General features: G+C 36.7%; 1 protein-coding gene across 1 annotated transcript in view; it reads right to left on the bottom strand.

Moving 5' to 3' along the window:
* Window positions 1-25,841, bottom strand: part of OFCC1 (orofacial cleft 1 candidate 1) — a 345,526-nt gene that overhangs the window by 193,363 nt on the left and 126,322 nt on the right. Inside the window, exons 13-14 of the mRNA XM_036255603.1 lie at window positions 25,161-25,424; window positions 20,980-21,190 (exon numbers count right to left, since the gene is read on the bottom strand). Of these exons, the coding sequence (XP_036111496.1) occupies window positions 20,980-21,190; window positions 25,161-25,424 (475 nt within the window). The remainder of the gene's footprint in view (window positions 1-20,979; window positions 21,191-25,160; window positions 25,425-25,841) is intronic.

Here is a 25,841-nt window from a genome sequence, read left to right as displayed (position 1 = left end):
TGGATAGATCCTCTAGACAAAAAATTAGCATGGAAACAGAGACTCTAAATGAGGCACTAGACAAAATGAATTTAATAAATATCTACAGAGAATTACACCCCAAAACTACAGAATTCACATTCTTCTCAAGTGCACATGGGACATTCTCAAAGATAGACCACATGTTAGGGCACAAAATAAGTCTCTACAAGTTCAAGAAGATTGAAATCATATCAAGCATCTCCTCAGATCACAATGGCATGAAACTAGAAATCAACTGCAAGAAGAACATACAAAGACATTTGAACACATGGAAGCTAAATAGCATGTTATTAAACAATGAATGGGTCACCGAAGACATCAAGGAAGAAATCAAAAACTTCCTGGAAACCAATGAAAATGAAGACACAAGAACACAAAATCTATGGGATGCAGCAAAAGCAGTTCTGAAAGGGAAGTTCATAGCACTATAGGCCTACCTCAAAAAAACAAGAAAAATATCTAATAGACTTTCTAACCTCACAACTTAAAAAACTAGAGAGCAAACAAAAAGCAAAACCCCAGAGCAAGTAGAAGGAAGGAAATAGTAAAGATCACAACAGAAATGAATGACATGGAGACCAAAAAAAAAAAAAAAAAAATTCACAGGATCAATGAAACAAAGAGCTGTTTTTTTGAAAAGATAAACAAGATTGATGGACCCTTAGCTAGACTCACCAAGAAACAGAGAGAATCCAAATACACAAAATCAGAAAAGAAAGAGAAGTATCAACTGACACCACAAAAATACAAAAGATCGTTAACAACTACTATGAACAATTATATGGCAACAAATTCGACAATCTAAGCCAAATGGACAAATTTCTAGAAACACATAGTCTCCCAAAACTGGACCAGGAAGAGATAAAAAACTTGAACAGACCAATAACAATAGAAGAAATTGAAGATGTAATCAAGACTCTCCCAGCAAACAAAAGCCCAGGTCCAGATGGCTTCACGGGGGAGTTTTACCGAACATTCAAAAAACTAATACCCATTCTCCTCAAACTATTTCAAAAAATTCAAGAAGAAGGAAGACTTCCAAACTCGTTTTATGAAGCCAGCATAATTCTAATTCGAAAACCAGAGAAAGACACTACAGTGAAAGAAAACTACAGGCCAATGTCCCTGATGAACATAGATGCCAAAATCCTGAACAAAATACCAGCAAATCGGATTCAGCAATACACCAAATAAATAATACACCAAAAAAATTATCCACCATGACCAAGTGGAATTCATCCCAGGGATGCAAGGCTGGTACAATATTCGCAAACCAATAAACATAATACACCACATAAATAAAATGAAGAATAAAAACCACATGGTCATATCAATAGATGCCGGAAAAGCCTTCGACAAAATCCAGCATCCATTACTGATAAAAACGCTCAGCAATGTGGGAATAGAGGGATCATAAACTGTCATTATTTGAAGATGGCATGATACTATACGTAGAATAGCCCAAAGACTCCATCAAAAATTTACTAGACTTAATAAATGATTTTGGAAAAGTAGGAGGATACAAAATTAATGTCAAGAAATCAATGGCATTCTTATATACCAATTATGAACTCACAGAAAGAGAAACTAAGAAAACAACCCCATTTACCAGTGCAGAAAAAAAAAAAATTAAGATACCTAGGAATAAACTTAACAAAAGAAATAAAGTACCTATTCGCAGAAAACTACAGGTCATTAAAAAAGAAATAGAGGAAGATATAAAAAAGTGGAAGCACATACCCAGTTCATGGATTGAGAGAGTTAACATCATTAAAATGTCCATATTACCCAAAGCAATCTATAGATTCAATGCAATCCCCATCAAAATACCAACATACTTCACAGAATTAGAACAATACTTCAAAAGTTCATATGGAAACAAAAAAATCTCGAATACCCACAGCAATCTTGAAAAGGAAGAACAAAGTTGGACGGATCACATTACCAGATTTCAGGTTATACTACAAAGCCACCGTAATCAAAACAGCCTGGTACTGGAACAAGAACAGGCATATAAACCAGTGGAACAGAAAAGAGAACCCAGAAATGGACCCAAGGCAATATGCTCAATTCATATTTGACAAAGGTGGCAAGAGCATACAGTGGAGTAAGGACAGCCTCTTTAATAAATGGTGCTGGGAAAATTAGACAGCTACATGCAGAAAAATGAAACTAGACCATCAACTTACACCCTACACAAGAATAAATTCAAAATGGATAAAAGACTTAAATGTGACTCATGAAGCCATAAAAATCCTAGAAGAAACTGTAGGCAACAAAATTTCAGACATCATACGTAGCAGAATTTTCACTGATACATCACTTAAGGCAATAGAAACAAAGGAGAAAATGAACACATGGGACTATATCAAACTCAAAAGCTTCTGCACAGCGAAAGATACAATCATCAAAACGGAAAGGCTGCCCACTGTATGGGAGAGCATAATTGCCAATCATATATCAGATAAGGGGTTAATTTCCAATATATATAGAGTGCTCATACAACTCCACAAAAGGAAGACAAAGAACCCAATTAAAAAATGGGCAGAGGAACTAAATAGACACCTCTCCAAACAGGACACACAAATGTCTAAGAGACATATGAAGAAATGCTCATCATCAGTAATCATCAGAGAGATGCAATTAAAACAACAATGGGGTATCACCTCACACCTGTCAGAATGGCCGCCATCAACAAATTATCAAACAATAAGTGTTTGCAAGGGTGTGGAGAAAAGGGGACTCTAGTACACTGCTGGTGGGAATGCAGACTGGTGCAGCCTCTATGGAAAACAATATGGTGTTACCTCAAAAAATTAAAAATTGAACTTCCATTTGACTCAGTGATCCTACTTCTAGGAATATACCCTAAGAAGCCTAAAACACCAATCAGAAAGAATATATGTACCTCCATGTTTGTAGCCGCACTATTTACAATAGCTAAGATCTGGAAACAGCCCAAGTGTCCATCAGTAGACGAATGGATAAAAAAACAGTGGTACATATACACAATGGAGTACTATGCAGCTGTAAGAAAGAAAGATCTCTTATCCTTTGAGACTACATGGAGGGACCTGGAAAGTATCCTCCTAAGTGAAACAAGCCAAGCAGAGAAAGACAAGTATCATATGATCTCAGTTATTTGTCGAATATAATGAACACAACAGTCTGAGGAATGGGGTAGTCCCAGAGATGTGGAAGTGGGGTACAGACTGACAATTTCCAGAAGAGGAGGTGGTGGGGGAGAGATAAATCACATACATATGCATGTATGTATGAACAGTGGACATGGACAACAAGCTGGGGACAGGGCGGGGGGGGGGAATCAGTGGGGGGGGAAGGAGAAACATCTGTAACAAAAATCAATTAATAAAAAATAAATAATTAAAAAAAAATTTTTTTTGAAAAAATACAGCTATAGTGATGGTAAAGAATTCAGCTGGTACCAGGGCTTCCGGATAGGTGGCGGGAGTGAGGGAGTAAGGGTGCACCTACAAAGACAGCACAAAGGAAGTTGTTTGAAATGGCATAATGGTTCTTTATACTGAATGTGGTATACACGTGCTAAATTATATAGAATTGCATATTCCAAAAAAGTCCATTTTACTGTATGTTAGTTTAAAAAACAAAATAATTAAACTGTTTGCTTATCTTACTTCCACAGAAAATATCTGTTAGCCCAGAGGGCATTCAGAGCTATATTCATGTATTCATTCAGCATATATTTATTGAGAACCTATGATGTGCCGAATATTGTAGGCAACACGTACACAAAGAAGCAAAACAAGTGTCCCTGCCCTCACGGAATTTGCAGCATAGCCGCACCTCTTGTGGTGAATTTTCCAAGACTCAGCCAAGTAAATGGGGGCATGGAGGTAGGCATAGAGCTAATTCCCTTAGAAGCACCTCTAGACTTCATTTCTAAAGACAGAGAAAGGTCCTATATTTAAGAATACAGCTCTTCCAAGGTCCCTAATATGGGTGTATCATCTACAGCAAGGCTGCAGTTTACCCCATAGCCAGGCCGCCTCTTGCCCTGCTGATACTCTTTGGGAACCAGAGCTAGAGAGGGCTCCAGAATTTCTGCAACAGAGAACAGTTCCAGGTAACACAATATCATCAAACTAACTTTAAAAATTAGAGAATCCCTTCAACGTTTATTATCTTATTTTATTCTCCCCATAAACCTGAAAGTGGAAAATTCAGCTATCACTGGTCTTATTTTTCATACATGACAAAACTATTTCACAGCGGTTTCACAAATATTAAGCAGTAAACTTGTGATTCACACTGCTTTTCTGACTTCAGGTCCATATTGTTTTCTCCTCTACCCTAGTGAAATGGTCAAGTGAAAATTATTCCTTTGATTTATTGATTTTGATCATCCACAATTGCCTAAGGACTACATTGATTCACTTACTTATTCAACAAATCTTCACTGCGTATTGCTATGTGCCAGGCGCACGAGTGAAACAGAAAGACCTGGTCCCTACCCTTATGAGTCTTGTAGTCTAGACATGGAAATACACAAATGGGGGATAATTGTTATGAAGGGAAAGGACATTGGGTGTGTCAATGGAGGTATTGGTAGGGTTTTTCTGGAGAGGAGTTTCAAGCTAGATTATAAAGGATGACAAGTTAGTGGCAGTGAAAGACTCTTCCAGACAGAGGACACAGCATGGAAGAATGCCTGGAGTTGGAAACCACCTTGCTATATTTTAAGGAACTGAAGAAAACCAGAGCCATCAGCAGCTGCACAACAGTGCTTCTCACTTTTGGCTGCACATTAGAATCACCAGGAGGTTTGCGGACTTTTTGTTTTGTTTCTTCTTGTTTTGTTTTGCTTTCTTTTAGAATAATAATGTCTAGGTCCTGCCCCCAGAGAATCTGATACATTTTTTCTGGGGCAGAGCCCAGACATGAGTATTTGTTCTAAGCTTCAGAGAAGATTCAATGTACAGGCTAGATTAAGAAGCACAGTTTTATTAGTTTGTTTTGTTTTGTTTTGTTTTGTTTTCATGACAGACAGGCAAATTTATGTTTAAGTATGAATAGACTTCTTTTAGAACCTATTAACATTTTGGTTGATTTTTAGTAGAACTTAACTTTTTTTTTTTTCATCATTTAGGCTGGGTGGTCTGTTTTCATACTCAAAACCCACATAGTATTAATTGATTTTAATATGTGTGGTACATAATATAATAACCTATCTGGCTCCTTGCTTCCTCTTATATGTGATAGTATTTACATTATAAGTAATGACAAGGAATCTCTAGTGAAAAAGAGACCATGGCATCACCAAATATCTATACTCCCAAAGATGTAAACTTACAAAAATAGATGAAGGTCCTAACGGCAAAGAAAAAATGGCACACAGAGTGCCAGGAAAGGATCACTAGCTGAAGCAGAAAATCACCCTATATTAAAGTTAAGGTATGTTCTTTCAAAGGTCCTTTGAATTGGCTTCCTGGATACATGGTACCATACTTACGGGAGCTCCAGAGAGTATGTATTTGACCTCTATATGACTGACACATCTGTAAGCAGTATAACTTGGTCCCAATTCTCCTTAACATCATTAGATAAAGAAAGAGTGCCAGAGTTGTCTCATGCTCTAAGTGAGCGCTTGTCTGCAGTTGGGTGGCTCAGCCTTTCTAGAGGTCTCGGAGCCCAATTTCTGCATCCTAATTTTTGTCCTTGAGACAAAACTTACAGCAACTTTAAAAGCAATAGCTGAACTTGGGAGGGGCCAGAAGGAAAATAATTTAATACTATTAAGACATTTAAAATTAGAACTCCAAAGAACATCATTGTTCTTCAGTGATTTGTTATTTTTCCTAAATTTCATGAAGTTTTTTTTTTTAAGTTTGCTATTATTGCTTAATTTTTAAAACATTTTCTTACATAGAAAATACTGGAGTTTTTTCTTAATCTACTCTGCATTATTTTCTTTTTTACTCTTACCTCGGAGGAAGAATTACTCTTTCTCCTTCCCAATACTCACCTGCCTTATGGTGGAAACTCATCTCACCAATTTTCCTCTTCCTCTTTTATTCTCAATCTTTCCTCCTCCAGATCTTTCCCCTTTGCTGATGAAGTGAGAGGTAGGTGTCCATCCTAAGGACTACAGCAACCTTCCCTCAAGTCATAGCTCCATTCAGCTTGCTCTTGAAAATCTCGCCTTCATCTCATGTTCAAGAGCACCATCTGTATGCACTGCCTTCATTTCCTCTTCCTTCCCCTCCTGCAGCTGCGGCAGTTTGGTTTGTGCCCTCATGTATTACACATTCTCTCAAAGAGCATCAAAATTCACTTTATTGTCAAAGCAGACTATCTTTTCATATCCATTCTAGTCAATCTTTCCAGAACCCTGCTAAGGACAAAGTGCGGTTCATGGACCAGCAGCGTATGCCCCACGTGTGAACTACAGAATCTAAAGCCCATCTCAGACCAACTGAATCTGCATTTTCATTTGAACTCGAGCATTCGGTCATTTGTATGCATTTAAAGTTTCAGTAGTGCTGCTAAAGAATATTTTGCTGATGTGACCACCCTCTCTCTACTTGAGACTAAAAATGCCATAACTTCCATGATATCACACATTCTGGTTTTACTCCTACTTTTTCAAATTGCTCATTTGCAATTTACTTTGTCTCATCTGTCCATTAAATTAATGTCTTCCTACATTTTTCACTCATTTTTTTCCTTGGCAAACTCAACCATTCATGTGGCTTTAGTCTCCCCATCTATCAGGATAACATCCATATAGTGCCCCTCAGTTTTAAATCCATTTTCTTAACTCCAAGCTAGAAACTCTCTTAATTTCACCCATATTTTAAAATCAATTTGACCAAAACAACTGACCCACACTTATCTGAAACCAGCTCTTTTGAGTACCTCATCTCTGATAAGAGAACTATTTTTCTAAAATAGAAATACTCTTGACTCTAATTTCATGTTTTTTATCATGACCTAACTATTCACCTACCAAATTACGTTTATTCGACGTTAACACGTCCCTTGAATCTTCTTGATCACACCCCACTTACAGTGTTCTACCGCAGGCCCTGCCCGACTCTTCTCTGGGCTGATGCCATGTCCTCCTTACTGGACTTCTCGCCTTAAAGTGACCCTTGCTCAAATCCACCCCTCATGCAGGCTGGCTTCCTAACTTTTCTCATGATTTATCTTTTACCTAAAAACATTACCGTTGTGCTTGCCTTTTTACCTCCAAAGTGTATTTGTCTAAAATACAAGCTATTCTTATCCTTGTCTTTTGCGTAAAAACACCCAGATTTTTACTCAAAAGAATTTGATCTTTTCCTAGGACATGATTGTGAAATTAACATGTATTTCCCCAGATTTTACCAAAATAGGATTTAAAGTGGGGTATTATTGAAAAGAATTTCAGGCAAATTTCAACTGCCCTCAAAATCTCACTCATGTCTCTGGGAGTCCGCCAGCCTCTTGCACATGAGCTCATAATCTACTCACTTATGCTGTCCCACAGTGGCCTCTGTAACAGCTTGAATTACAGAATTGTAATTATATATGTAATATGCCTCACTGTCTCACAGGATAGTATGGACTATAATAGATAGTATACTTCCTGTCTTACAGAAATTCAGTTCAAGCTGTTCTCTTGCAGTAGGTTGCACAGTGTTTCCACGCAGTTTCCTTCCCCCTGGAAATCCCACAATGAGACAATTGAGATAGAAAACAAATCTGATTGACAGACAACATGCATTCCCCACAACAGCTTCTCTCACCTAACAACTAAATCTTTGTTATTTAGCCAATTGCATCTGCTTCACTTCTCCAGGTTTGGTCTCTCCCAGAAAGCTTGCTGGTCCTACATGTAAATAAAGTGCTGGTAGGCCCTCCCACCATCTATTCAACATGTGTACATATACATATCTCAGTGGTGGAGGAAGGTTGGGCTCAACAAAACCAGGGATTTCATGTTATTTTGGTTAATGATCCCACAGAGTCTAGAAGTGTGCACAAATATGGCAGCACAATAAAATTCTCCTGAATTGAATTCTGCATCACAAAGCATATATAGGTCTTGCCAGAGACCATTGTTAATGCAACATAGGCACATATAAAACAAAATTATCAAGCATAACAAATGTTTCCCTACTTTGCTCCCTAAAAAGTAAAACAGCCTAAAAAATGTAATAACCCAAAAGTTATATCATAGTTCTTTTCTTCCAGCCTGTCATAATTATTTTTGGCCTTAGGCATCTACCTATTTGTGAAGCTGATCACCTCTTAAAACATCAGCTAGTATTGTGCTTAGAAACTTCTTGGGGTGTGTGTATGTGTGTGCACATGTGTGCTGTGTGTGTGAGTGTGCATGCATGCACATGTGTGTTTAGAAGTGAACATTAAAGTCACTTTTTTCCATGATTTGGGGGCTGTGGTAGATTCAGCAGATTACATCTGGAGCCTATCAATGTGGGACAGCTTGTGGAAGATCATAAACATATTTTTCAGAGAGAAATGTTGCAGCCATGAACATACACCACGTGGTCACCCTTTCCCTAAGGTCTGCTCCTTTAATTGTAAATAGCCAGAAAGCCATCAAGCCAGAGTTTAATAAACTTTTAATTTGAAATGAATTACCACATGTTGTGTTTGTTTACCCATTATTAAATCTCTTAGCAACATATCAGTGGCAGAAACAGCATACTGTACCACGGCCCTGATATATTAGAAAACAAACCCATGGGGGATATTAACTGCTAATAATTATGTTTAGGAATCCTCCAAGAAAAATAAATAAATAGAAGCAATGTAGCAGACATTTACTCAAAGAGATTTTTATGTTTTATTTTTGCGTACATTTATTCCAAATTGGAGCAAAGCGTCCCTGTGCAGTCTTTGAATGTGAGGCTTCAATCAGTCTCTGAGCTCAGAGCAGAGCAAATAATAATCAGCCTTTTCCGAAGCATTTTCCTAAAGCACAAGAGAGTCTTCCTCTTGCGGCACACGGTGTCCCTTACTGAACACGTCAGTACTCATGTTCCTCGGAGGGTCGCCTGTCCTCCTCCCAGGGGCCTGGGAGCAGCGTTCTAGCAGCCGGTCCGAGCACAGTGCCGCAGGTGTGGGAACTACAGCCACCACACCCTGAGGAAGAACTAGACCGCAAAGATGATCTGGTAAAAAATGGTCTAAAAGTAATTGCTTCTAATCTTTTGCTCAGTATCCTAAAACTAGGTTAAAGTGTCAGTATCACTGAAATATTACTACTAAGTCAGAACCTACTTTCTCAAAGATAGAAATTCCAAAATAAAAATTTTAGCTGCATGCTTAATTCTAAAACATTTGGGGGCGGGGGGAGGAGAAAGGAAGAAATAAAGAAAGAAATCCACATTGCAAATGCCCATTTTAAGTGTCCCATGTGGGGACTTCAGAGTTGACAGGACATTTAAACTTGATATTTAAACAAAAAATCAACCGTGATATTGTCTGTCTTTTTGTCCAGTGAAATCATAATAATTTCCTTGCTTTTCCGGATTTATTAATTCTGTCTTAGGAAGATGATCTTCAATGATCAGAAGAGGTTTACATTTTTTCTCCCCCTTCTACACCTCAGATTCCCAGGTTACAGAGATTATATTCTAATGTTAAAATAATTTGTTTTCACAGAACGAGGGCATCCCCATACCCCACCCTTGATGGAAGGTCCAAGTAATCTGATTCAACATACAGACAGGGAAGCACTGGGTGAAGTTACTCTCCTGCAGACACCCCTGAGTGCGAGTTAGCCGCGACAACCACAGTGTCCTCAGCAGCGCGGTCCCACGAGGCACCAGGCGGCCTTCCACGCACTCTCCGTTCTCGCCCAGACGGCCAGTGCCTTAGGCTCCTCATACGCCCCAGCTCCCCACTCTCCTTTTATCCACATGAAGAACACTGACAACAGCACACCTACTGCTATCCACCTAGGATATCTGCATCCAAAATAGGAAATTAAAGCCTTAACCTATTAAATTCCAACAGAGGATGCTTACAATCAGCTTGAAGTTGTGTGTTTGGGAGACGGCTACTCTTCTCATTATCCTCGACAACCAGAACATGATGTAGGTCACCTCTTACCTTCTCTGGTTACAACTAAAGAAAACCCAAGTTCTCAAGTGTGACAAACAATAAACTTTAATCAAGTTGCCTTACAGTGTTCACGTTTACTTAAATAATCTGAACATTTCATTTGGATACAACATAATAACAGGTCCAAAATCAAGCTCACGGAGTTTATTCTGATCTTGTCCCTCCCTCTTTTATTACTTATCATCTGCTGTTTCGTAACCACATCTACCATGCTAAAAAATTAGGTATCACGCCCTGGCCAGTTTGGCTCAGCGGTTAGAGCGACGGCCTGCGGTCCGGAGAGACCCGGGTTCGGTTCCCGCTAAGGGCACGTACTTCGGTTGCAGTTTGTCCCCGGCCCTGGTTGGTCGTGCGGGTGGCAGCCACTCGATGTGTCCCTTCACGTCGATGTTTCTCTCTCTCTCTCCCTTCCTCTCTCTCTCCCACTCTATCTGTACAAAAAATGGAAAAATATCCTCGGGTGAGGATAAAAAAAAAAAAAATTAGGTATCACATTTAATTATCTCTTGTCATTCACATCTGATTAATCAACAGGAACATTCTTAGCCTTAGTTCTCTGGTCAGTTCTATGGCACCTCTTTAATATTTTATAAATGTACACTCCCCTCCCCTGCCTTAATCAGGTCCTCATTTGTTGCCTGGACTACTCTAAATGTTTTCTAATTGATCTGTTTCTAGGTATGCTCTTCTCAAATAAGCCCTCCTAAAAATTATGAGAGGGACCTGCCTAAAATGAAAATGGAAATGGAAATGTATCACTTCCCTTCTTAAGATCCTTCAGTGGCTCTTCAATACCAATTTCTCATCAGCAACAATAGACACAAAAAGATGGTGGGTAACATTGTGAGGAAAAATATCACTATCCTAGAATTTTATACATAATCTATCAAAAGTGAGGGAAAAAATGATGCTTTTGAGGCATACAATGGCTAAGATAGTTTACCACTCACAGATCCAAACTCGAAATGATTTACCAAAGATTTATTTCAAAAAGCAGAAAAAGGGAACCAAAGTGAAGACATGTTATATTAAAAATATTATGCGCCGCCAGTGTGGCTCAGTGGTTGAGCATCGACACATGCACCAAGAGGTCACTGGTTCGATTCCTGGTCAGGGCACATGCCCAGGTTACGGGTTAAATTCCCAGTGGGGAGCATGCAGGAGGCAGTCAATTGGTGTGTCTATCTCTCCCACCCTCTCCTTTCCTCTCTCTCTAAAATCAATAAAGAAAAAAAAAAATTAATGTTATGAAACACAGATATTGATCAAATGTAGCAGTAAATTGATTTTCTATAGTGAATAAAAAATACAATTACATTTTCTCGCTTAATTAAAAATAACTGAAAGCCTAGCCAATACATGGAGGTGTTTAATGTGTAGTTAAAGCACACCAAAGTCCTTGCCACATTCAGGAAGAGCAGAGAAGTACTGGATAAACTTAGATTTTTTTTTTTTTTATCCTCATCCGAGGATATTCTTCCATTTTTTGTACAGATAGAGTGGGAGGGAGAGAGAGGAAGGGAGAGAGAGAGAGAAACATTGATGCAAAGGGACACATCGAGTGGCTGCCACCCGCACGACCAACCAGGGCCGGGGACAAACTGCAACTGAAGTACGTGCCCTTAGCGGGAACCGAACCCGGGTCTCTGCAGACCGCAGGCCGACGCTCTAACTGCTGAGCCAAACTGGCCAGGGCAAACTTAGATTTTTATAGATAATTTACAGTTAAATATGTAGATAAGAAAATTAAGGATAATGTCTAATATAATTAAAAATAAAAGCTATAGGTTTTTAAAAACAGAGGCTAAAGCAAATTATTTTGAGTTAAAAAGAAATTCAGAAAAAATATGTATTTTTTAAATGCAAAAAAATAAAAAGCAAAAATGCTAAATTAAATGTTATCAACAAATACAAATATAACAGAAAGCAATAATTAAAAATACTATTAAAAAACACATTAACTGCTTGTCTCAAATACAAAAATAAAATATAGATTTATGCTGCTAAGACATACCCAAAAGAGCACTACCAGTGAGTTTTAATTTTTTTAAATGTAGTACAGAAAAATGATATACACCATGACAGCATTTATCAAAAAATTCAGATTGTGAAAAAACAAAACAAAACAAAATGGCAGCAGAGTGAATGGAAGCTACACAGACAATCTCCCAGGACCAAATGAGAATTACAACTAAAATAAAGACAAATTGTGAGAAAAAAGCATCAGAAAAGCAGCAGGACAGAACCATATAACCATTGACGCTGGTAGGATCTGCGGAGGTGCGAGAGGGTGGCGGGCTGAGAGCCCATGAACAGCAGCAGTCTTAGCTGTGAGCAGTGCCCTTGAGGATAAAATACCAAGCTTGCTCCACAGCGCAGAGAGCCAGGACTGAGCACTGGATTGCCAACAGCTACTCGCCTGGGGCTCCAGCAGAGGGAGGGCAGACTGGACTGGAACTATGTGGGGATACCAGGGATTTGGAGGGCACTCAGAGTTTATGCTGAGTTGTGGCCACAAAAAAACAGTGGCCAGCTTGCTCCTTCCCAGAGCTATGAGGAAAAGCAGCAGCCCCTCCATCAGAGATTCAACCTCTTCCAGGTGAGGTAAAGAACTGCAAAGTGAGGCCCATTAAATTAACAACCACCACCTGTCCCATCCTCTGGAAATCCTCTTACTCTGAACCCCAGGGCTACATTCCAAGGCCCTGAGTAACTGAGACTAATAGACTCAAGGCAAAAAGCTAGAGAAAAACTGAACCTTTCATGGACTTGCAAATCTACCCAGGAAAGTAAGACTTGACAGTGGTGTTTAATGTGAGCCCTCACACACTCATCCAAACCCAGTAGAGGGAGCGACAAACAGCAGAACACCAACACCCATAGAAAAAATTTGGCAGGCTCCAAAATACACTGAGATAGCCAAAATGGTGAAACAAATAAACAAATCCCAAATGAAAGAAAAAGAGAACTCTATCAAAGATGAGATATATGAAATGCAGTTAAGCAAGTTATCAGAGGTAGAGTTCAGAGCCATGATCTTGAGGAAGCTCAACAGCATGAATAAGAACATCAACACCATAAATAAAGATATAGAAACACTGAATATCAACCAACTGGAAATGAAGAATGACATAGCAGAAACAAAGAACATATTGGGAGGTCTAAACAGCAGAGCAGAGAAAGCTGAGGACTGGATCAGTGAATATGAAGACAGGGTAGAAAAAAATCAACCAATCAAAAAACCAAAAGGTAAAACCATGAAGACAGCTTAAGATAACTGTGGGACAACTAGAAACATAGTAACATTTGCATCAAGAAGAAAATGGGCAAGGGTTAGAGAATATATTCAAAGAAACTGACAGAAAACTTTCCTAACTTGGGGAAGGAAAGAGGCATTAAGTTCAAGAATCACAGAGAGCCCCAAGTAAGAAGAAACCAAACAGGCCCACACCAAGACACATAATAATTAAAATGCCAAGAATTAAAGACAAAGAGACAATCCTAAAGGCAGCAAAAGATAAGCAACAGCTTACCTACAAAGGAAACCCCATAAGGCTCTCAGCTGACTTTTCAAAGAAACTCTACAGGCCAGAAGGGAATGGCATGAACTAATCCAGTTTATGAAAAACAAGATCTGAATCCAAGACTACTCTATCCAGCAAGGCTATCATTCCAAATAGAAGGTCAAATGAAGAGCTTCCCAGACCAAAAATAAAAATAAAAATAATGGCTAAGGGAATATATTAGCACCAAACCAGCAGTGCAAGAAATGTTAAAAGGACTGCTATAATTAGTAGAAGAAATAGGAAGTAAAATAGAACCACACTAAACAAAAATGGCAATAAATAAGTACATATCAATTATCATCTTAAATGTAAATGTTTTAAATTCTCTGATTAAAACACACAGAGTAGCTGACTGGATAAGAAAGCAGGACTCACATATACATCATTTACAAGAGACCCGCCTCACGACAAAAGACTCACATAGTTTGAAAGTGAAGGGATGGAAAAAAATCTTTCAAGCAACAGAAAGGAAACAAAAAGCTGTGGTAGCAATACTCATATCTGATAAATTAGATTTCAAAATGAAGGCCATAACTAGAGACAAAGGAGACCACTGCATAATATTGAAAGGATCTATCCAACAGGAAGATATAATGTTGGAAACATATATGCACCCAATTTAGGAGCACGAACATATATTAAAAATATTCTGGAGGACTTCAAAGGAGAAATCAACAGCAATAGAATCATAGCAGGGAACTTCAACACCCCGCTGACATCACTGGATAGATCATCCAGACAAAAAATTAACAAGAAAACACAGACTCTAAATGAAGCACTACATCAAATGGATTTCACAGATATCTACAAAGAATTACACCCCAAAACTACAGAATTCACATTATTCTCAAGTGCACATGGGACATTCTCAAAGATAGACCACATGTTAGGGCACAAACTAACTCTCTACAAGTTCAGGAAGATTGAAATCATATCAAGCATATCCTCAGATCACAATGGCATGAAACTAGAAATTAATTGCAACATGAACATGCAAAGACATTTGAAAACATGGAGGCTAAATAGCATGTTATTGAACAATGAATGGGTTACCATGGAGATCAAGGAAGAAATTAAAAACTTCCTGGAAACCAATGAAAATGAACACAAAACAACACAAAATCTATGGGATGCAGCAAAAGCAGTTCTGAGGGGGAAGTTCAGAGCACTAAAATCCTACTTTAAGAAACAAAAGAAAATTCTAACTGACCACCTAAACCCACAACTTAAAGCAAACAAAAAGAAGACCCCAGAGCAAGTAGAAATAAGGAAATAATGAAGATCAGAGCAGAAATAAATGACATGGAGACCAAAAAACAATTCAAAGGATCAATGAAACAAGAAGCTGGTTTTTTTGAAAAGATAAATAAGACTGATGGACCCTTACTGAGACTCATAAGAAACAAAGATAGAAAACCCAAATACACAAAATCAGAAATGAAAGAGGAGAAACAGTAACTGACATCACAGAAATACAAAGGATTGTTAACAAATATTATGAACAATTATACAGCAACAAATTCAACAATCTAAGCAAAATGAAAAACTTTCTAGAAACACATAGTCTTCCAAAACTGAACCAGGAAGAGAGAGAAAACTTGAACACACCAATAACAACAAAAGAAATTTAAGATGTAATCATGACTCTCCCAGCTAATAAAAGCTCAGGTCCAGATGGCTTGATGGGGGAGTTTTACCAAGCACTGAAAGAAGAACACCCATTCTTCTCAAATTATTTCAAAAAATTCAAGAAGAAGGAAGACTTCCAAATTTGTTTTATGAGGCCAGCATAATTCTAATTCCAAAACCAGTAAAAGACACTACACAGAAAGAAAACTACAAGCAAATATCTCTGATGAACATAGACGCCAAAATCCTGAACAAAAACTAGCAAATCGAATTCAGCAATACATCAAAAAAATTATTCACCATGACCAAGTGGGATTCATCCCAGGGATGCAAGACTGATACAATATTCACAAATTAATAAATGTGATACACCACATAAACAAAATGAAAAATAAAAACCACATGATCATATCAATAGACACTGAAAAAGCATTCGACAATATCCAGCACCCATTTCTGATATAAATGCTCAGCAATGTGGGAATAGAGGAATCATATCTCGATATAATAAAGGCCATATATGAAATACCTACAGCCAACATCCTTCTCAATGGGCAGAAACTAAAAATATTTCCCTTAAGAACAGGAACAAGACAGGGATGTCCACTTTCACTGCTCTTTTTTAACATTGTACTGGAAGTCTTAGCCACAGCAATCAGACAGGAAGAAAAAATAAAAGGGATCCAAATTTGAAAGGAGGAAGTGAAACTGTCATTATTTGAAAATTACATGATATTATACATAGAAAACCCTAAAGTCTCCATCAAAAATTGACTAGACTTAATAAATGAATTTGGAAAAGTAGCAGGATACAAAAGTAACATCAAGAAATCGATGGCATTCTTATACACCAATGATGAACTCACAGTAAGAGAAACTGATAAAACAATCCCATTTACTATCGTGGCAAAAAAATTAAGATACCTAGGAACAAACTTAACCAAAGAAGTAAAGGACCTATTTGCAGAAAACTACAGGACATTGAAAAAAGAAATAGAGGAAGATATAAAAAAGTGGAAGCACATACCTTGTTCATGGATTGGAAGAATTAACATCATTAAAATGTCCATATTACCCAAAGCAATCTATAGATTCAATGCAATCCCAATTAAAATACCAATGACATATTTCAGAGAACTAGAACAAATACTTCAAAAGTTCATATGGAACCAAAAAAGGCCCTGAATAGCCACAACAATTTTGAAAAAGGGCAAAGAAGATGGGATATCAATACCAGATATCAGGTTATACTACAAAGTGACTGTAATCAACACAAAATATATGTACCCCCATGTTCATAGCAGCACTATTTACAATAGCTAAGATCTGGAAACAGCTTAAGTGTCCATCAGTAAATGAATGGATAAAAAAGCGGTGGTACATATACACAATGGAGTACTATGCAGCTGTAAGAAAGAAAGATCTCATATCCTTTGAGACAACATGAAGGGACCTGAAAAGTATTATCCTGAGTGAAACAAGCCAAGCAGAGAAAGACAAATACCACATGATCTCACTTCTATGGGGTAAAAAAGGAGAAACATCTGTAACAAAAATAAAATTATAAAAAATAAAATAGTGGAAGCACATACCTTGTTGTTCATGATTTAGAAAAATTAACATCATTAAAATGTCTATATTACCCAAAGCAATCTATAGATTCAATGCAATCCCTATCAAAATGCCAATGACATACTTCACAGAATGAGAACAAATACTCTAAAAGTTCATATGAAACCAAAAAAGACCCTGAATAGCCACTGCAATCTTGAAAAAGAAGGAAAAAGTAGGCAGGATCACAATAGCAAATATAAGGTTATACTACAAACCTACTGTAATCAGAACAGCCTGGTACTGGCACAAGAACAGGCACAAAGATCAATGGAATAAAACAGACAACCCAGAAATAAACCCAAAACATTAAGCTCAATTAATATTTGACAAAGGGTGTAAGAGCATACAGTGGAGTAAAGACAGCCTCTTTAATAAATGGTGTTGGGAAAATTGGACAGCTACTCACAAAAAAATGAAATTAGACCATCAACTTATACCATACACAAGAATAAACTCAAAATGGAGAAAAGACTTAAATGTGACTCATGAATCCATAAAAATCCTAGAAGAAAATGTAGGCAACAAAATTTTAGACATCATACGCAGCAGAATTTTCACTGATACATCACCTAAGGCAACAGCAGCAAAGGAGAGAATGAACACGTGGGACTACATCAAACTAAAAAGCTTCTGCACAGCAAAAGAAACAACAACCAAATGGAAAGGCAATCCACTGTCTGGGAGAGATAATTGCCAATGATACATTAGATAAGGGGTTAATTTCCAAAATATATAGAGTGCTCATACTGTTCAACAAAAGGAAGACATAGAACCCAATTAAAAAATGGGCAGAGGAACTAAATAGACACCTCTCCAAACAGGACATACAAATGGCCAAGAGACATATGAAGAAATGCTCAACATCACTAATCATCAGAGAGATACAAATTAAAACAACAATGAGGTATTACCTCACACCTGTCAGAATGGCCTCCATCAACAAATCATCAAACAGGTGTTGGCGAGGGTGTGGAGAAAAGAGGACTCCAGTACACTTCTGGAGGGAATGCAGACTGCTGCAGCCACTATGGAAAACAATATGGTGTTACCTCAAAAAATCAAAAATTGAACTTCCATTTGACCCAGTGATCCCGCTTCTAGGAATATATACTAAGAAGCCTGAAACACCAATCAGAGAGAATATATGTACCCCTATGTTCATAGCACCACCATTTACAATAGCTAAGATCTGGAAATAGCCCAAATGTCCATCAGTAGATGAATGGATAAAAAAGATGTGGTACATATATACAATGGAGTACTATGCAGCTGTAAAAAAGAAAGATCTTTTATCCGTTGTGACAACATGAAGGGACCTGGAAAGTATTATCCTGAGTGAAACAAGCCAAGCAGAGAAAGACAAGTATCATATGATCCACTTATTTGTGGAATATAATGAATAGGGTAGTCTGAAGAACAGGGTAGTCCCAGAGACACGGCACTTGGGTACAGACTGACAATCCCCAGAAGAGGGGGTGGGTAGGGTGAGATAAACCACAGAACTTATATGCATGTATCCATAACCGATGGACATGCACAACCAAGCTGGGGACAGGGCGGGGAGGAAGGGGGAGGAGGGTGTCAATGGGGGAAAAAGGAGAAACATCTGTAACAAAAATAAATAAATAATAAAAATTAAAATGAGACAAAAAAATTTGATTGTAATATTAATAACAGAACTAGAATATAAATCCAAAAGCATTAACAGAGACTACATCTATATGAAAGAAATGATAACACCACAAAACTATAACAATTATAAACTTGAATGCACTTAGCAGCAGATTTAAAATACATGAAGCAATATCTGATAGAATTACAAGGAAAAATAGATAGATTCAGTCATAATTGGTGATTTTACCCCTAACTATCAGGTAGATAAAAACTGAAGATAAATGAGTTAAGCTTTCACATCAAGGAGATTAAAAAGTAACCCCAAATAAAACCTGAAGAATCCAGGAGTAAGGAATGAATAATCCTAAGGGTATAATAACAAAATATTAATGAAGAGTCTTAATAGAGCCAATGAGCTGCTTTCTAAACTAAAAAATAAATAAATAAAAATATAAAACTCAAGGAAGACTGGCAAAGAAGACATCTGTTAATTCATATCAGTAATAAAAAGAATAATATAAGTATAGATTTAATAGTTTTATACTTTCAACATAATATCATTTTATATATGTTTTCAAACATACATATCTATTGACTAATACACAAAAAGAACATTTATTTACTCAAGGGAGAAGTAGTAGGTTGCTAGGGGTGACAGCAGAGGGAGGCAGATTTCATTTTGAACAATGTGAATTATCACTTAGCCAATGAAACTATAACAAAAGGAAATAAATTTTTAAAACACGATATAATACTATGATAAATTAAACCAAGTAAGGTTTTTTTGTTGGATTAATGTTACAATAATTGAATAGTCAATGACAACATAAAATTTAATCAGAAATCAAGTATGTCCCACCACTCATCCCACTGGAGGTGGGGTGTGGGGTGGGGGTAGCACCAGGACACTTTCAAATCAATGAGAAAAAAGCAAAAGGGACCCAAGAGAAAAGTGGACCCAGCATAGGAGCAGGCAGTTCACAAAATATAAAACCCAATGGTCAATAGAAATATGTGGAAAAAATGTTCAAACTTTTTTTTCAAGGAAATTCCAATTAAAATGAGTAGATACCGTTTCACTTCGATTGAACTGGCAAAACTGACATTAACAAGGATTGGAAGAATATGAGCCAAAGAAACACCTATAGCTGTTAGGACAGTAAACTGACACAACTGCTTTGGATGCCACTGAGTGACTACGCTATAAATTTAAGAAGTGTGTGCCCTGTGATTCAGTGTTCCTCTCCTGGGGTACACACTATTGAAACGCACACCATGTGCACCAGGAGGACAAGTCCAAGAGCAATCATTGGAGCCTGTTTGCAATACAGTGAAACTAGAAACTATGAATAATGCAAATAAACAAATATTGCTACAATCGTGCAAGAAATTCTATATAGCAATAAAATCAATAAGTTAGAAATGATTTATGTGTATGTGTGTATGTAAATCTCAAAGATAAGTTGAGAGAAAATCAAGTTGCAGAAGAAGATGTAAAGTACAATGTATTTATATAAACTTTTAATACATAGAAAAGATAGGCATTGTTTATAATTACATATATGTAGAAAATTTATTAAAATATACATGCAAAAGATCAATAATAGGCCTAAGAAGGCTGAGAATAGAATCAAGCTTCAGTTCACAGAGGGCTTTGATTACATGTAAAATGTTACTTTTTACAATAGCAGGAATGGACAAAGCTGGGTACTAGGTACTAGTGTTTTTTTCTGTACAATATGTTTTAAATATTTAATAATTTCAGAAAATAATAAAAAACTGCTTACAATGCATGGCACATCAGAAACATGCGATGTGTGTGATTATTACTGCTGGTAATACTTTAGTGTTCATATTATGCTGATAATACTATAATTGCTATTATTATGGCAACTACTCTCAGTCTATTCCCTACAATTATTACTAATAGAAAATAATTCTTTTACAGAAAATAATTGAAACTTGTGTACATTGAATATTTCAAAGAACATTATTTGCTTATTTAGTACTTGATTAAACCAACCTTTGAAAAGAGAGGCTTATAAATAAACTATTATTTGAGAAACTTTTCCTAAGAACATTTTCTCTTTCATAGTTATTGGTTTGTTGGTTACCACTCTTACCAGAAAAATTAAAATCTAGAACTAAGAGCCAAAAGAGTCAAATTGTCCTTCAGAAACAATGTGTGTGTGTGTGTGTGTGTGTGTGTGTGTGTGAGTGCAATAAGGCCATAGAGAAAAACTTGTATTTCCATGAAGTAATCTTATATTTAATTATGTAATTAATTGTTTACCTTCTCTTTAAACAGCATGGTAGAGAAAGAGATGTATTAATAATAAAAACGTATTACCTAATTTTATGTAATATAACACAACCTGAAATACTAGTAATAGAATGCTGAAAAAATAAGTCAACTAACCCTGAGATGAGTGTAATGAGGATTTAGCTTCATCATCCATTGTCACAGAGATATTTTTCTCTTTTTCTTTCTTTGAAAGTCCAGTTGTATTTTCCACACCTGGTTTTGTTTTCTCTGCTCCAGTCATTAAACAAACTGGAAATTCAGGAGGAAGATGAATATGTCTTGCACAAGCTTTATGATCATCTGAAGACAGAGGAAGTTTAACAACCTATTAAGAGATAAATCTGTTATCTCAAGTGTTGAAAATATTACCATGCAGGTAATTTTCTCTGGAACAATGATACAATTTGCAAAATCCAAAAGGTCAATTATTAAGACAATTTACCAAATCTTATTATTTGCTTTTATTTATTCGCTTTACAAAAAATAAACATTTTGCCCTGGCCAGGAGGCTCAGTCAGTTGGAGTGTTGTCCTATACACCAAAATGGTTGCAATTTTGCCCTGGCTGGTGTAGCTCAGTGGTTGGAGTGTTGGCCTACAGACCAGAAAGTCCTGGGTTCTGTTCCCACTAGGGGCATATACCAAAAAAAAAAAAAAAAAAAATGGTTATCAGGGCATATATTTTGATTGTGGGTTGGGTCACTGGTCAGAGCAAGTTCCAGAGTCAACTGATCAATGTTTCTCTCTCACACATCAATGTTTCTTTCTCTTTCTAAAAAAATCAATAGAAGAAGAAGAATCTCTCCTTGTATTAACAGATTTACATAATTGTTTCAGATATTGCCATTGCTCTATATTAGTGTTTTCTTTGAATCACTTTACACTTTAATTTCTTCCTCCAAATAACGTTGTCTAGTATTCACATTGGGATGGAATTAGCAAATATTCATTCAGTATTTATTATCCCCCCAAAAACATTTTAAATTCTAAAATAAATAGCAAGATTAAAGAATCTAGTGGTGAATATATGGATTTTCACTACAATTCTGACAACTTTTATGTTTAAAATTTGAATGATAAAGTTTTTGGAGGAAATAATCAGTGACATAGAAAATGAAATATTCAGAAAAATGAGAAATCAATAGAAAAAAATTTTCTGGGAAAAACGTAAAAGGGTATCTTGCTTGCATCATTTCCTCTCTTACATTTTTCACACATGCTGTTGGGGGGCTGACTCAGAATAGTTCTCCAGTCTTCTCCACCATGCTCAGGATTATTAGCCTGGGTTTTTATCCCTGATAACACCAGAGTAGAACATCTGAGGTCATGGCCAAGCTACAAACCCTGGTTCTGCCAGCTCGTCTCTGATGGGAAGTTTCCTTTCCATAACAGATATGGGAGGGAAATGATCAAGATTTATCTGACTATATTTGTTTCCTTTAATCTCTACTAAGGCTGCATAGTAAATACTGCTTTTCTGTTCCAGTGTCTACTTTTGCTTTCCCCCATTCTGAGTTCTTCTTTTCCTGAGTAACTCCAAAAGGAGTATTCAAATTTACATTTACTTGTTCAGAAATCTTTGTATTTAGGAAAACACACATCAGAAAAATCCACATGCAGTCAGGTGCTGCATAATAGCCTCTCAGTCGATGCTGGGCTACACATCTGATGATCCGTAGACAGGTTAAAATGGAGCTACAAATTTCCTATCACCCAGTGTTGTCTTAGCTGTTGAAAGGCTGTAGTGCAACACATTAGTCACATGTTGTGGTGATGCTGGTGTAAACAAACCTACTGTGGTACCAGGTGTATGAAAGTGCAGCCCATACAACTATGTTCAGTATATAATACTTGATAATGATCATAAATCACCATGTTACTGGTTTATGTATTTATTATACAACACTTTAAGATTTTTTTATTGATTTTTTTCAACAGAGAGGTAGGGAGAAAAACATTGATATGATAGCAAAACATTGATCAGCTGCCTCCTGCACAGCTCCTACCAGGGGTCAAGACTGAAACCCAGGCCCTGACCAGGAATTGAACTGGCAACCTTTCAGTGCACGAGACAAAGCCCAACCAACTAAGCCACACTGGCTAGGGCTATACTATACTTTTTATCATCATTTTAGAGTATATTCTTTCTATTTTTTAAAAAAAAAATTGCTGTAAAACAGTGTGCCGTGTTATGCCAGCAGCAGCCTCACACTTCTTGTGTTTACCACGTTTCATGACAGCATTGGTCTTGTGCTCCATTTAATCTTGTACTGTTCGGTACCGTAACATGCTGAACAGGCCTGTAGCCCAGGAGCAATCGGCTAGACCATAGACCTAGGGATGTAGTCGACTGTACCATCCAGGTTTGTGTAAGTGCGCTCTACAATGTTCAAATGATGAAATCGCCAAACAACGAAGTTTTTCACAACGTAGCCCCAATGTTAAACGGCACATGACTGTATTTCAGAATTTCACATAACAGGAAAATAGGGTTTCAAGACGAGAATTTTTTTTTTTATCCTAATGAAAGAGAAACATCTATATTTCTACTTATTCTACTATAATCAGAAAAGAATATGTCTTGCATAATGGTACTATGTTCATTAATAAACCTCACTACCACCCTTAAATTGACAGAGGGAGAAAAGTCCTGTTATTCTCTATTATATAAGAATGTTAGTGGACAATTACACCCATCTGTAATGGTTAATAGCTAGTGGGTTCTGAAGATAAATCATAATATTACTTTTCCTCCAAGCTTTTTTGTTAGTAGGGAGCCTGATATAAAAAGAGGAAAATTTTAGTACTGTGTTCAAAATCAAGTTGATTTTAGTGAAATCAAATTATTCTAGTGTTGTTTATCAAATAACTACTTTTCTTGACTTTATAAATTTTAAACATCATTTCTTGATTTCATTTCAAATGTAAGAGATCTATATCTCTTTATAATCAATACGTGTATCACATAGATTATTTTTTACAAAACAGTTAGTGCTCATTTTCCATGCCACAATTTACAGAACACTGAATTCTAAGTAATAATGAAAAGTTAGAGAAAATGTATACATACTTTCACATTAGCTAACAACCTACACCAAAATTTATTTTCTTTTATGGTTATATTTTCGTTTTTTCTCTTGGTACAGTATTTAAGTCTCTGATTTATTAAATATTTTTTGTAGCTTTTCTATAGTTTTCTTCAAAATTTGGGCAATTTTTCTACACTCGTTTGGATTTACATGACTTGATTTCTTAATAGCATATCTACACTACCCCAAAAAGATATTTAAGCAAAAGATCATAATGGAATTAGCTAAAAGAAAAAAATTACTAGTTAATGCAACTTAAAATAAGCAGGAAACGGGAAAGCCATCACACAAGAAGGATATCACGCTGCTAAGTTTTAGGCCACAAGCATGTGTTTCCTGGAAATATGCATGCTTCGTAGTTCCACCAGTTGATAGAAAGAGAAAGATACTGAAAAAAACAAATAATTTGGACATATAGGACAAAAATAGACTAAAATTTGTTGGAATGCTTTATACTTAATGTATGCTATCATTTTCTTTTTTGGGATCCTCCATGGTATTTGCTTTGAATAAATTTATGTAATGGCATTTCTGCTAAAAGACTTAGTTATAGAACAGAATTCCAAAAATATACAAATAAATGGTGTGTCCCCAAGGATTTTTGTTTGTTTGTTTGTTTGAGGTAAACAAGAGAGCTTGCTTTGAAATGATATGTAGGGCAAAGGGAGCTTTGTGATGTCCACTCACATACTGTAGAAATGTGGGTTATTAATTTTCTCTCGTATGAACACGTCTGCCTCGTCAAATAGATGGCAAGCAACTGGAAGGCAGGGGCCAGATCTTTCACGTTTTTTCTGTATTGCAAGAACAAGCAACACCCAACACACAATTGAAGCTCAGTAAGTACTTCCGATAAGGAAACATACCTTAACTCTATCCTCATGTTGATGAGACCAATCTACTCCTGCAGCAACAGATTGTAAACTGAACATTAGGGGCTCGAGTGGCCATTCTAGCCCATTCATAACACAGAAATCTGAATTAAGTTATCTTTAATATTCCTGCTAACCTTAGACTTGAATTCCTTATTTGTAGACATCAGTTTAATCTGCATTATCATAAATACACATTAAGATATAATTACTTTTAAAGGTTTAAGATTATTTATTGACATTTTCAATAACAGGAAAGGAAGCTAAAGGCTTGAAAGAAGCAGCTTTGAAAATTTTTTAAATTATTTTTCTACTTACAAAATTGTACTGCTAACCTGAAAATAGAGATTGCACAGCCAGTGGTCCAAATCAAGACAAATAAAATCTTCGATTTTCCTGAAGCTGTTGAGTTTCTGGTCATAATGTCCTCGAAGAAGGGGACACTTGAATTTTCCCTCCACTATATCAAAGTTGTTATCACACAAAGGGAAGGCTGACCAGCCCACAACACAGTCGACACAGGAATACTTCCCACGAAGGAGAAAGAGTTCAAATAAGAAAGCCATGCCAGGTTTCACATCTTTCTTAGGAGGAAGTACCTAGAAAAGGTATTAGGACAAGGTGAGATTGGGAGGCTTATATTTAGAAACACAGCATATTCAGTGATGCCATAAATCATTTTAAACCAAGTAAAAGGATGGTTTTTACTTCTATTTTTTGCCCTTAAAAACTCTCCACTGGATGCATTTATGTATATAACCTTTCCAGCAGAAGGTAATTGAGCAACCATCGCACAATGAAAAGAAACCCAAACAATGAAAGACAAATTGACTCTGCCAGTTCAAATTCTGCACTTTGTGATCTTCAGGAATCAAACTTGTAATATGCTAACATGGTATACTATACTTCCCGGTCCTTTGTGTTTGAACTGGTGGTACCTCTATTGTACAACTATCCCTATATTTTGTCATAGTCTTTATTTTACTTGCCTGCCATTCATCTTTGTATCATTCATG

The sequence above is a fragment of the Molossus molossus genome, unplaced genomic scaffold, assembly GCF_014108415.1.
Source record: "Molossus molossus isolate mMolMol1 unplaced genomic scaffold, mMolMol1.p scaffold_m16_p_12, whole genome shotgun sequence".
NCBI classification, from domain to species: Eukaryota; Metazoa; Chordata; class Mammalia; order Chiroptera; family Molossidae; genus Molossus; species Molossus molossus.
The sequence above is the reverse complement of the archived record's forward strand: the minus strand, read 5'-3'. Positions and strand labels throughout refer to the sequence as shown.